General features: G+C 36.2%; 1 protein-coding gene across 1 annotated transcript; it reads right to left on the bottom strand.

Annotated features, from left to right (window-relative positions):
- Positions 1-3,458: 3,458 nt before the first annotated feature.
- LOC137622591 (putative autophagy-related protein 11) lies at positions 3,459-5,236 on the bottom strand. Its single transcript, XM_068353197.1, has 2 exons — positions 4,690-5,236; positions 3,459-4,234 (listed from the first exon to the last, which is right to left on the bottom strand). The coding sequence occupies exons 1-2, from the start codon at positions 5,234-5,236 to the stop codon at positions 3,459-3,461; spliced, it is 1,323 nt and encodes a 440-aa protein (XP_068209298.1).
- Between the last annotated feature and the right edge of the window lie 7,780 nt (positions 5,237-13,016).

Below are 13,016 nucleotides of genomic sequence, written 5' to 3'. Positions count from 1 at the left end.
TATGTATAAAATACAACATTATTCAAGATTTCATGGAATAAACATTACAAAACCTTCTTTACTGAAGAAGGTATTAGAATTTACTTTCTGATATTTTTTTTTCTACTACTTGTATAATTTTGACTCCATTACAGTAACATGATGAACGGTGCTCTAGATTATTTTTTTCTTTCTAAAATGACTATTCTTTGTTTCCTGATGAGGAAGTTCTGTATCTGAATTACCTTATAAAGAGGAGAGAGAGAGGAGAGAGAGAGAGAGAGAGAGAGAGAGAGAGAGGAGAGAGAGAGAGAGAGAGAGAGATAGGTATTCGAAATTTTCCATTGATACGGAAGAGTTGATCGACTAATCATTAGAACGAATATCCTTCCTCTCTCTCTCTCTCTCTCTCTCTCTCTCTCTCTCTCTCTCTCTCTCTCTCTCTCTCTCTCTCTCTCTCTCTCTCTCTCTTTCTCCTTCCTTATAAGGTAATTCAGATACGGAGCTTCCTCATCAGGAAATATAAGATAGTCATTTCAAGGGGCTATATTGGAGCCCAGACGAAAAAAGAATGATGTTCCAACACTTCCAACCAACTCAGAACTTCCTATTTGTCTCTGTGGTACAGCATGAAAAACAACGTCCCAATCAGCCCCAATAAAAGAAAGAGTCTTTTACGTCTGTTTCCGACAAAGGAAATTGACACGAGCTGGCCAAGACATGTCAGTGTGTGTGGTGGTGGTGGGGGGGGGGTGTATTTGTCATGGTAGGGGAGAAAGGGTGTGGGATTTCCAGCGTGTGATTCCTTCTGTATCCTGCAGGTGTTTATTGACAATATCAGGTTTGGGGATTTCAGATATAATAGACAGAGGCCTATTCTTCTTCCTCAGAGAGAAAGGATTCTTCTTCCTCAGAGAGGAAGGATTCTTCTTCTTCCTCAGAGAGAAAGGATTCTTCTTCTTCCTCAGAGAGAAAGGATTCTTCTTCTTCCTCAGAGAGAAAGGATTCTTCTTCTTCCTCAGAGAGATAGGATTCTTCTTGTTCTTCCTCAGAGGGAAAGGATTCTTCTTCTTCCTCAGAGAGAAAGGAATCCTCTTCTTCTTCCTCAGAGAGAATGGATTCTTCTTCTTCCTCAGAGAGAAAGGATTCTTCTTCTTCCTCAGAGAGATAGGATTCTTCTTGTTCTTCCTCAGAGGGAAAGGATTCTTCTTCTTCCTCAGAGAGAAAGGAATCCTCTTCTTCTTCCTCAGAGAGAAAGGATTCTTCTTCTTCCTCAGAGAGAAAGGATTCTTCTTCTTCCTCAGAGAGATAGGATTCTTCTTGTTCTTCCTCAGAGGGAAAGGATTCTTCTTCTTCCTCAGAGAGAAAGGATTCTTCTTCTTCCTCAGAGAGAAAGGATTCTTCTTCTTCCTCAGAGAGAAAGGATTCTTCTTCTTCCTCAGAGAGAAAGGATTCTTCTTCTTCCTCAGAGAGAAAGGATTCTTCTTCTTCCTCAGAGAGAAAGGATTCTTCTTCTTCCTCAGAGAGAAAGGATTCTTCTTCTTCCTCAGAGAGATAGGATTCTTCTTGTTCTTCCTCAGAGGGAAAGGATTCTTCTTCTTCCTCAGAGAGAAAGGAATCCTCTTCTTCTTCCTCAGAGAGAATGGATTCTTCTTCTTCCTCAGAGAGAAAGGATTCTTCTTCTTCCTCAGAGAGATAGGATTCTTCTTGTTCTTCCTCAGAGGGAAAGGATTCTTCTTCTTCCTCAGAGAGAAAGGAATCCTCTTCTTCTTCCTCAGAGAGAATGGATTCTTCTTCTTCCTCAGAGAGAAAGGATTCTTCTTCTTCCTCAGAGAGATAGGATTCTTCTTGTTCTTCCTCAGAGGGAAAGGATTCTTCTTCTTCCTCAGAGAGAAAGGATTCTTCTTCTTCCTCAGAGAGAAAGGATTCTTCTTCTTCCTCAGAGAGAAAGGATTCTTCTTCTTCCTCAGAGAGAAAGGATTCTTCTTCTTCCTCAGAGAGAAAGGATTCTTCTTCTTCCTCAGAGAGAAAGGATTCTTCTTCTTCCTCAGAGAGAAAGGATTCTTCTTCTTCCTCAGAGAGAAAGGATTCTTCTTCTTCCTCAGAGAGAAAGGATTCTTCTTCTTCCTCAGAGAGATAGGATTCTTCTTGTTCTTCCTCAGAGGGAAAGGATTCTTCTTCTTCCTCAGAGAGAAAGGAATCCTCTTCTTCTTCCTCAGAGAGAATGGATTCTTCTTCTTCCTCAGAGAGAAAGGATTCTTCTTCTTCCTCAGAGAGATAGGATTCTTCTTGTTCTTCCTCAGAGGGAAAGGATTCTTCTTCTTCCTCAGAGAGAAAGGAATCCTCTTCTTCTTCCTCAGAGAGAATGGATTCTTCTTCTTCCTCAGAGAGAAAGGATTCTTCTTCTTCCTCAGAGAGATAGGATTCTTCTTGTTCTTCCTCAGAGAGAAAGGATTCTTCTTCTTCCTCAGAGAGATAGGATTCTTCTTGTTCTTCCTCAGAGGGAAAGGATTCTTCTTCTTCCTCAGAGAGAAAGGATTCCTCTTCTTCTTCCTCAGAGAGAATGGATTCTTCTTCTTCCTCAGAGAGAAAGGATTCTTCTTCTTCCTCAGAGAGATAGGATTCTTCTTGTTCTTCCTCAGAGGGAAAGGATTCTTCTTCTTCTTCCTGAGAGATAAATGATTCTTCCTTTGGTCTTCTTCTTCTTCTTCTTCTTCAACATTTCTAAAGAATATATTTTTTCATATAAATAAAAGTAAAACTAAACCAAAGAGATGTATATTGGGAGAATGAAACCTTTCATAAGATATTTTACATCGATATAAGTGATAAAATTGACCAAAGAAAATATTTTTTTTCGATAGTGAAACAAAAGCTATGTTGCTAACAATAAACTTTCCTAAAGACAAACTTTTCATTCATATAAAAAAGAGAAAGGGTTTCAAGACTTTCGAATAGGAATCATTTAAACTTTTCCACTCTCCAGAAAGACTTTTAAGACTTTTTGAGGCTGACAATTAATAATCGTTCAAAGTGAATATTTTCTCTTGGTGTGACAAGGGAGGGCCAGGCTATGGCTGCTGATGATTCAGAAGGTAGACCTACAGGTTACCCTAAACCCACCATCCTTAGCTCACAAGAATGGTGAGGTTTGCAGACCATTTTAGGAGCGAACTCGGAGCCCATGTGCGGTGTGCCAGTTCTCTTGGGTCATTTTCTAAGCACACCTGGCTTGATTGCTTTAATCTCTGGGCGAGCTAAGAAAAGGAGAAAGGGGTCATCTAATAAGTCATTAACTCGGATATGAACGGTCTAAGAATATAATCCTTTAATTTGATACTCTCTCCAAATTGCTTCCTTCGCTCTTTTTATTTTCAATCACGTGGTGACAAGTTGAAACTCTTAGAGCAAAATTGTTATAAAAAGATTATCACACTAACAGATATAATCTTAATTTTGATATCAAATAAATTCATTTCTCATTTCTCAAATTGTTCCTTTTGTGCTTGAGTTGCCTCATTTTTAGTTTTAAGAATCTCAAGTAACCTTTCCTGTTTCTTCATCTCAAGATCTTTCTTGGCGCATTCTTTTAACAGATTTTGGTAATCCGACGCCATCTTTGCATTCAGCTTTTTTTGCTCCTCTTTCTCTGCATTCAATTCATCTACCTTATTTTTCCATATAATTATATGATCCTTTTGGAATTTCTTCGGTCCCTTATGCCCATTTTCAAGAATTTCCAGTAATCTTTCCTGTCGTTTCAACTGATCATCTTTTTTGGCGCACTCTTTATTCATATTTTCACATTCTGACTCCAATTTTTCTTTTTCTGCCTTTAGTTCTTCTTCTTCATTTCTCAATTTATTTACTGGATCCTTTCGCAAATTTTTCAGTCCATTATTTTCTGTTTTAAGATTTTCCAGTAACTTCTTCAGTTTTTTCATTTGAAGATCTTTGTCATTGTACGCCTTTTCGAGATTTTGATAATCAGACGCCATTTTAGCTTTCAGCCTTTCTTGGTCGTCTTTTTTTCTCTTCAATTCAACCACTTCATTTACCAATTGTTTTAGTTGTTCAGTTTTCTGATTCTGAACTTTCTTCAGGGCTTCATTTTCAATTTTTAGAATTTCAAGTAACTTTTCGTTTTCGATGCACTCATTTTGCAATTCACTTTTTTCATTTTGTACTTTATTGATTATTTCCTTTTCAGTTTTTAGATTTTTCAGCAACTTTTCCTGTTCCTTCATCTTGAGATCTTTTTGGACGCAATCATTTTCTAGTTGTTTTATTTTTTCTTTCAATGTCTTCTTAATATCTTCCTTTTCTTTTCTAATAGTTTCTTGTTCCTTCTCCTGTTCCTTCATCTTGAGATCTTTTTGGACGCAATCATTTTCTAGTTGTTTTATTTTTTCTTTCAATGTCTTCTTAATATCTTCCTTTTCTTTTCTAATAGTTTCTTGTTCCTTCTCCTGTTCCTTCATCTTGAGGTCTTTTTGGACGCAATCATTTTCTAGTTGTTTTATTTTTCATTCAATGTCTTCTTAATATCTTCCTTTTCTTTTCTAATAGTTTCTTGTTCTTTCTCTTGTTCCTTCATCTTGAGATCTTTTTCGGCTCCGTCAATTTTCAGCTTTTGAATCTCAGTCTCTTTCTGAGTTATCAGTTTTTCTCGCGACACTTCCTCTGTCTTCAGTTCTGGAACGCCTTCGCCTTCTTTAGTCATCCTTCTCGTAGCCAACATAATTCCACCGAATATGGCGCCAGCAGCAGCCAAAGCGAGGTAATAAAGGTTTTTGTTTCCACGAGAAAGTATTTCTTCCACTCCTCCAACGTTGAATTCGCGGAGCAGTTTGCCAACGAACCATCTTGTTCTCAACTGGTCGTTGAATCTCAAAGCTTCTGCTTCCATGTGCCGCAAAGCAAGTTCACACCCACGTAGTTCCTCATGGGCTTTCCAGAAGCCTCCGATCCAAGGACAGCGCTGCAGCCACCTACCGAAGAAGCCTTCCTGTGAGGCAACTGCCCGACAGTCTTCAAAGCGCGGCGCCTCTGGTAGAAGCCACGAAAACCATTTAAAGACCAGGGAATCCTGTAGAGTTCGCAGCTGTCCCTGAAGATTTAACGTAATTTCCTCGCATGCAGCATTCCGTTCTTGGATAACAGAAGCTGCATTTTGAGGCAAGTTGTATGTTCCTTTAACAAATTCTCCAAACATATTCATCCACACACCAAACAATTGATTCAACTTTTTAGCCATAATCTTATATACCGATCTTGAGGTTCGTATCAGCATTGATTTTAAAAAAGTGAAGGTAAGTCTTCAGAGGACTCTGAAGACTTTTCAGCTCCCTGGAGCCATTTTGGAAATCACCGACTCCAACGACAGTTGTGTGTGTGTGTATGTATGTATGTATGTATGTATGTATGTTAAACCCTTGAGTGAAGAATTGTTTGGTAATCTCAGTGTTGTCAAGTGTGTGAGGACAGGCTCTCTCTCTCTCTCTCTCTCTCTCTCTCTCTCTCTCTCTCTCTCTCTCTCTCTCTCTCTCTCTCTGGTTGAAGAATCTAGCTTTGATATCTCTCTCTCTCTCTCTCTCTCTCTCTCTCTCTGGTTGAAGAATCTTCCTTCTATCTCTCTCTCTCTCTCTCTCTCTCTCTCTCTCTCTCTCTCTCTCTCTCTCTCTCTCTCTGGTTCACTTTTACGAGTAATTTCTACCCGCTGCTTTAGATAATCACTGGCCCAAAGAACGTCTGGGAGAAAGCCGGTAACAATGACGTCACCAGGACGTCAAGCATTATGAATGACGTCATCATTATGTTAGAAGAAGGTGACCAATAAAACACTGGAACAGTCACTGGAAATAACGCCATTTAGCCACACCTTAGATTGGCTTATGAAAAGGTCCTGCAAGGGAGCAAGTCTGCTCTTCCATCACCAGCAAACGCAGTGAAAGATTCCGCCTTCTCCCCTATCCTTGGGCGTGGCCCCCCACACCAAATGCCGAGTAACAGGCACTTATTTAACTTCAAGAAATGTGGTATAGTTGGCCGTAAGATATAACTTCTAAAAAACATGTTCATTGGGTAACATCTCATAGCAGACTTTGCATTGTTAAACCAAAGTCTGAATTAAGGGAAAGATCAACATGACCCTAAAAATGAAACTCCACACCCACCACTTTCAACCTCCCCCCCCCCCCAAAAAAAAAAAAAAAAAAAAAAAAAAACCAGGTATCGACATTTTGCCCTGGACTTTGAGAAATTTTTGTAAATTATTCAAATTTTCAAAACTATAAAAGTATAGTATTTCCTAATGGCCGTGTCTATCACTAACGATCAAGCTGTTCATGATGTTACTGATAAAGGAAATGCTTACGTCAGTACATTTTATGATTACATCCCATTGCATTGCAGCTTTGTTGATTTTCTGCTTTCCTTTGTGCCAAAGCATTCGATATTTTAATGACTTGCTATTCTTTTGTATATGCAAATTGGGGACAGAATGAGTTTCCAAACATTGTTAACCAATAGGTTTATTGTTAACAAATCATACGAAATATGTATATGAATATATGTGCATGTATGTATGTATGTTAATTATTAGTCACGTGACAATTATTCGTGTACAAATCTACAGGAAACAGGAAAGTAAAAGACCAGGTGCCAAGCACTTTCGTGTATTACACTTCTTTTAGGTACCCTGGTCTTTTACGTTCCGGTTTCTATGGATTTTACGCACGTATGTATGTATATATGCATGTATATATGCATGTATGTATGTATTTTTGTATGTATATAATCATGGTTCAATTGGTATTAAAACCTAAAGCCTAGAATTTACATGAAATCTTCTTGTGTACTTTTGTTTAGAGATTGAGATTTCAAACGTAAACAAACAGTTGACACTGGAATATTTCATAAAAGTCACATTTCATGATGTAGAGAATATATTTCTTGTCATTTCAAAAGCAGAAGAACAAGAAGCAATTGTGATTAGAAAAATATAAAAAAAGTGACAGTAATCTTTGAGAATTAGGAGTTTATGTAGTCATGGATCGTACTAACATTTCTGGATATCGAATTCAAAGAGCTTAAACTATAATGTGATACTAAGTTGAATCGGAGACAGAACATTACTCTACTTTAAAGTTGACCATTGATTCACGAAATGAAGAATTTAGAGATGGTCTGCCTTCCAGGTACACGCAAGACTCAATATTAAATGTGGCTGTCCGGAAATCAAATAGTAAACTTGAAGATGGTTCATCTTTCTGAAAAAAAGTCTGCACTGATTACTTCCGCCAACTAAGTTGGAAGGAGGTTATGTTTCCCCCCTGTTTGTATGTTTTAAATATGTTTGTGTGTTTGTTTGTGAACAGCTTCCTGGCCATAATTTTAATCGTAGAGTAATGATACTTGCAGGGATTAAGTGTTATGTAAAAAGCTGGAAATTATTGAATTTTGGAAGGTCAAGGTCATGGTCAAGAGAAAATGTCCAGTTCACGTAGACAGCCATAAGGTGTTGAGGGTATGAAAATCCACGCCAATTAATACATGTAATGGTCAAAGGTCAAGGTCAAGGTCGAGAAATAAGCTGCCGCTGCGGAAGTCTGTGCTCTACTGAATGCTCCTCTAGTTATTATTATTATAGGTTTACCTACCGAGTCCTTAATAGCCATTACCTCTCCCTCCCTGGTCCTAACTTGGGTGAGGAGGGGGTTTGGACGCTGATCATATGTGTATATGGTCAGTCTCTCTGGCATTGTCCTGCTTGCTATGTCAATATCACTGTCTCTTGCCTCTGCAATTCATGAGTGGTTTTTAAACCTTTAAACCTAAGGTACAACCCTAGTTGGAAAAGCAAGATGCAATAAGCCCAAGGGCTCCAACAGGGCAAATTACCCAGTGAGGAAAGGAAAGAAGGAAATGAGTAAACTACAAAAGAAGTAATGTACAAACAAAATAAAATATTTTAAGAACAGCAACAATACGAAAACAGAATAATAAAGTTGACTCTTGAGAGACAGTGACTGAAACTTATTATTATTATTATTATTATTATTATTATTATTATTATTATTATTATTATTATTATTATTATTATTATTTAACCAATGTCTTTTTATTGTTTATATATGAAATATCTGTTAGGATGTTGTTACTGTTTTTTTTAAATATTTTGTTTTAATTGATCATTATTTCTCATATCGTTTATTTATTTCCTTATTTCCTTTCCTCAGTGGGCCATTTTTCCCTGTTGGAGTCCTTATCCTTATAGCATTTTGCTTTTCCAATTAGGGTTGTAGTTTAGCTAGTAATAATTGAAAAAGAAGCGTATAGATAGAGCCGTGCAATAAAGCCACCTATTTTCCCACTGCTTGGAAAACCTACAATGCATTTTTTGCAAAGTTGCTTTCAACCTCTCCACTCGGTATCTCCATCTGATGACCTCTGCCTGGTGATATGATTATCTGCCGACCGATTCGAGCTCCGAAGGCTTTTATCTTCGTTAGTTGGTGTCAAATAGAAGGGTTCCGAAAAAAAAAGTTCGCAAAATAGGGTCACTGTTAAAGGGTCCTGTTAAAGGATCGCAAAATAGGGTCGCCAGTAGAGTCGCAAGAAAGGGTCGTAAAATAAGGTCGCTGTTGAAGGGTCGCAAAATAGGGACGCAACTCTTTTTTGAAGTTTTTAGCGTCCGCATTTTAATACCGGGTATTATCTTTTCATTAGTTCACTGCAGAACAAAGGCCTCAAACATATCATTCCACTTGCGTCTGTTTATGGGCTTTTTATGCCTTTCCACACCCGCAAACTTTTTTAGTTCCTCGATTTATCGTCTTCTCTGTCTTACTCTGCTTCTTTTGCAATTTCTAGGGACCCATTCTGTTTTTCCTAATACCCATCTATTACTTGCCATTCTCATTACAGTATATGTCCTGCCGATATCCATTACTTTTCTTACTTGTTATTAGAATATCCTCTACCTTACTTTGCTCTCGCATCCATGTTGCTTTTTTTCTGTCTCTTAGTGTTATTCCCATCATTATTACTTCCGTTGTAACTAGCTTATGTTCTAAGGCTTTAATAAGGCTCCATGTTTCTGATGAATAAGTTACTATTGGCATATATATATATATATATATATATATATATATATATATATATATATATATATATATATATATATGTGTGTATATATATCTATCTATATATATATGTATATATATATATATATATATATATATATATATATATATATATATATATTTGTATATGTATATATATATACATATATATATATATATATATATGTGTGTGTGTGTGTGTGTGTATGTATATATAACTATATATATATATATATATATATATGTATATATATATATATATATATATATATATATATATATATATATATAGATGCATACATAATATTTCTCTCTTTCTTTCCCGTTCTCATTGTATCTTACTAACACCATTACATCAAATTAAATTGCCATATCATTGCTTTCAACGTCTTTTTTGGGGATCAAATGAGAGAGAGAGAGAGAGAGAGAGAGAGAGAGGAGAGAGAGAGAGAGAGAGAGAGAGAGAGAGAGATAATTATTCTTTATAACTATCAAATATTTACTCCATGTTATTAACTTCATCGTTGTAGAACATTATTTTATGATGAAAGAAATGATTTATGAATCAGTTGGAAATCGAGTGGCAACCCGGGTGTGTCATTTATCATGAAATGCTTTTATTCCTCATGGATTTTGTCAGGCATTGAACAGTTGGGGATGGCGAAGAAGGATTGGACTGGATTGGTAACTGGAAATTAGCTGGCCTAGAGTATGCTGATGACACCACACGACTTGCAATGCTTGCTTACAGAGTGCATGAAATATCACACGAAGTTGGACTCAAGATAAATAGAAGAAAGACAGAGATGATGAGAACGGAATATGCAATGGATGATGAAATATCATTGGAAGGAGAAAGGATTAATGAGGTGGAATCATTTAAATCTTGAGGAACTATGATCTCTAATACAGAGAATGGCTAGGTCAAGTAAAATTTAGAAATCAAATAGCCTGAAATTACATATAAAAATCAGGCTATATATCAGTTTAGTGAGATTGGTGTTACTGTATGGACATGAATCGTGGTATGACAATGAAGCAATATCCAACAGATGTAGTAGATTTGAGAACAAAACCCCCAGAAGGATATTGGGAGTTAAATGGCAGGACAGGATTAGAAAGGAAACTATAAGAGAGATTACTCCAGTGCCATATGCGGATGAGATCATGGTGAGGGGTAGATGGAGATAGTTTGGGCATGCTCTTCGCACTCCCCAAGAGAGATTAGTTCACCAGACTTTCAACTGGGCTCCACAAGGCATGAGAAGAGTTGAAAGACCTAGGCCTATATAACTAAGGACTATGAAGCATGAACTAGGAGATAAAGAATGGAGAAGTATTGATTTAAAAGCTCAAGATAGAGACGGATGGCAAAATCTAACCCATACCCTTTGCATTCTAAAACATTTATAAGACTTAGTTCTACCAGCGAAAGCATTGTTTTTAAGAAATAATTTTAAGATATTAAGTAACCTTGTATAAATCGTTTTAGAGTGGATATAAATATATATATATATATATATATATATATATATATATATATATATATATATATATATACAGTATATATATATATATATATATATATATATATATATATATATATATATATATATATATATATATACAGTATATATATATATATATATATATATATATATATATATATATATATATATATATATATATATATATACAATATAATCAATAAAATAATATCCGCGAATAATATTTATAACCCAAAACCTAGATCTAGTTTTATTCCCCAGATCAGTCCGGGTGGCGAGGCGCTCAGCCAATCAGAGGCCGCAGAGATTATGACGTCTCATGAATAATGCCATTTTTTTTAAATAATTGAAAAAAAAATATAAAAATTTGGTATAAAGCGGTGGTTTTAATTTAATATATATTCGCCAGAATCCACAAAATCATATCCGAGAATAATATTTATAACCCAATACTGTGATCTAGTTTGATTCACCAGCTCACTCCGGGCAGGGAGGCGCTCAGCCAATCAGAGGCCGCTGGGATGATGACGTCACAGCCTTCTAGTATCATTGGACAATGTAAACAAACTTTACGTCGCGTGCTCTTCAAAGAAAGAAGTTTTTTTGTAGTTTTGTATAGTGTATCTAGTTGTTTCGTGTTAATTTGTTTGTGCAATTAGTCTTTAAGTCTACACAGAAGCCCTGAATCAAGAGGAACAACGCTATCCCTTCCAAGGTAAAGCTTCAATGCTTAATAATGTTTGGCCATGTTAGGAGTGTAGACTACGATGCAGGAAGTGATGATCTATGACAATATCTCTTTATAACCGTATTGGCATTGCGGTTGGTGACAGCGATTAAGTTAACAGATTCTTTAATCAATAGAGCAAGATGTGATGATTAGGGGTTAACCAGGAATACAAAAACCAAAGAGAAACGTCAAAATGTAACCGTTACAGGTAGCTAAAGTCAACGGACGTTGAGTGCCGAAGTGAGCCAATGTGAGGAGTTAAAAGTCAGGGAAAGAGAAAAAAAACACGAAAAAGGAAGAGTTATCATAAAGGAATCATAGCCAAACCAAGAGGTAAGAAATACATCATAGAAAAACGAAGAAAGTAAAGGAAATATGAATATTTATCAGTCAAAAATGCTTAATTTAAAACAAAACTTTCGTCAGCCAACTCGCTCATTTAACAGTTGATAAAACCAGTTGTCCCCTTCAGTAATCAGAGAAATCTGTACAAAAGTCGATTATATGACTTTGGGATTTCTATCATGCTATCTCCCATGGAACAAAGGCATTTGAGGAACCTATTAAAGAGACGCTAGATTCTCCAATATATTCGAGGAAGAAGAAGACTCCACAGATGTATTGAAACCACACCAGGACTTTCGTAGGCTGATTGGTGAGTACTGAACCTTCCTTCCTAGGTTAGTTAGTTACGATGATTATTGGTCGTTGATTAGATAGACTAGGGTACAATGTTTTAGTTGTTTGTTGTGAATTTTATTCTTTGTGATTTTGCAAACATTTTACAATTTACCTGTAGTTTTTTTTGCTGGCTGCCAACGTAAGATCCCGTCTCTTACGTAAGGTAGGGCAATCTAAAACGAACGAACGAACGAACAAGTTGTTATTTGACTTTGTTGTTATTTCTTGACCCTGTATTCCAGGATTTTCCTGACTAGGCCTATATGTTACAGCCTGTCTCGTTTCATCTACATTTCTACTTAGTTTTATTTTATAGGGACGTTGTTGGGGGGGGGGCATCAAGAACGTTATTCACTGTAAATTGAATGTAATAATCACCAATAAAGATCACATAGATAATCATTTAGTCCCACGTGTGATTTTTATTAATATTGATAACATGTTTGTTCATATGTACTTGTATAGTGTTAATAAGCTTTCATTATCGGAAACATTAAATTTTAAAATCCTCCCAATTTATCGATAATTTCATTACAAGTCATAAGGTGAATTCAGTGGACAAACCCCACTTATCTACAAAATTAATATTAGATTTTTTCGTTCAATGTGAAAGATGAATATTTATTACTAGCAAACACTATTAATTAACAGTGATGAATAATAATCGCTATAAATTACCAGTAATGTATAATTACCCATATAAATCAATAGTTAATAACATTTGATGATGTTCTTATTTCGCCTTGCATAACAACGGTCCTGATATTCATAAGGCTTTAGGCCTATGCCAGTCACTACACTCAAGAGATTTATTTGTAGTATCACAATACTATTGATATACAATGTTTTCTTTTTTAAAGGTTTGTAAACTTGAACGTAATATTTTATTAGTTATTATTGTTTATTAGTTTCGTCCCTTTACTTTGCTGTTCTTTAAGGGGTAAGCCGTTCGAATAGTTTGCCAGGCTCGGTGGTCGCTTCAGGCTTGCCCGC

The sequence above is a fragment of the Palaemon carinicauda genome, chromosome 29, assembly GCF_036898095.1.
Source record: "Palaemon carinicauda isolate YSFRI2023 chromosome 29, ASM3689809v2, whole genome shotgun sequence".
Lineage (NCBI taxonomy): Eukaryota > Metazoa > Arthropoda > Malacostraca > Decapoda > Palaemonidae > Palaemon > Palaemon carinicauda.
Note: the sequence above shows the minus strand (reverse complement) of the source record. Positions and strands in the feature narration are given on the sequence as shown.

Bases quoted from the DNA above. Each gene is read 5' to 3' on its own strand.
- LOC137622591 (XM_068353197.1), bottom strand. From the start codon at position 5,236: ATGGCTAAAAAGTTGAATCAATTGTTTGGTGTGTGGATGAATATGTTT. The intron at 4,235-4,689 runs GCGAAGGCGTTC...GCGTCCAAAAAG, and splicing joins GAGAAGGATGACTAAAGAAG to ATCTCAAGATGAAGGAACAG.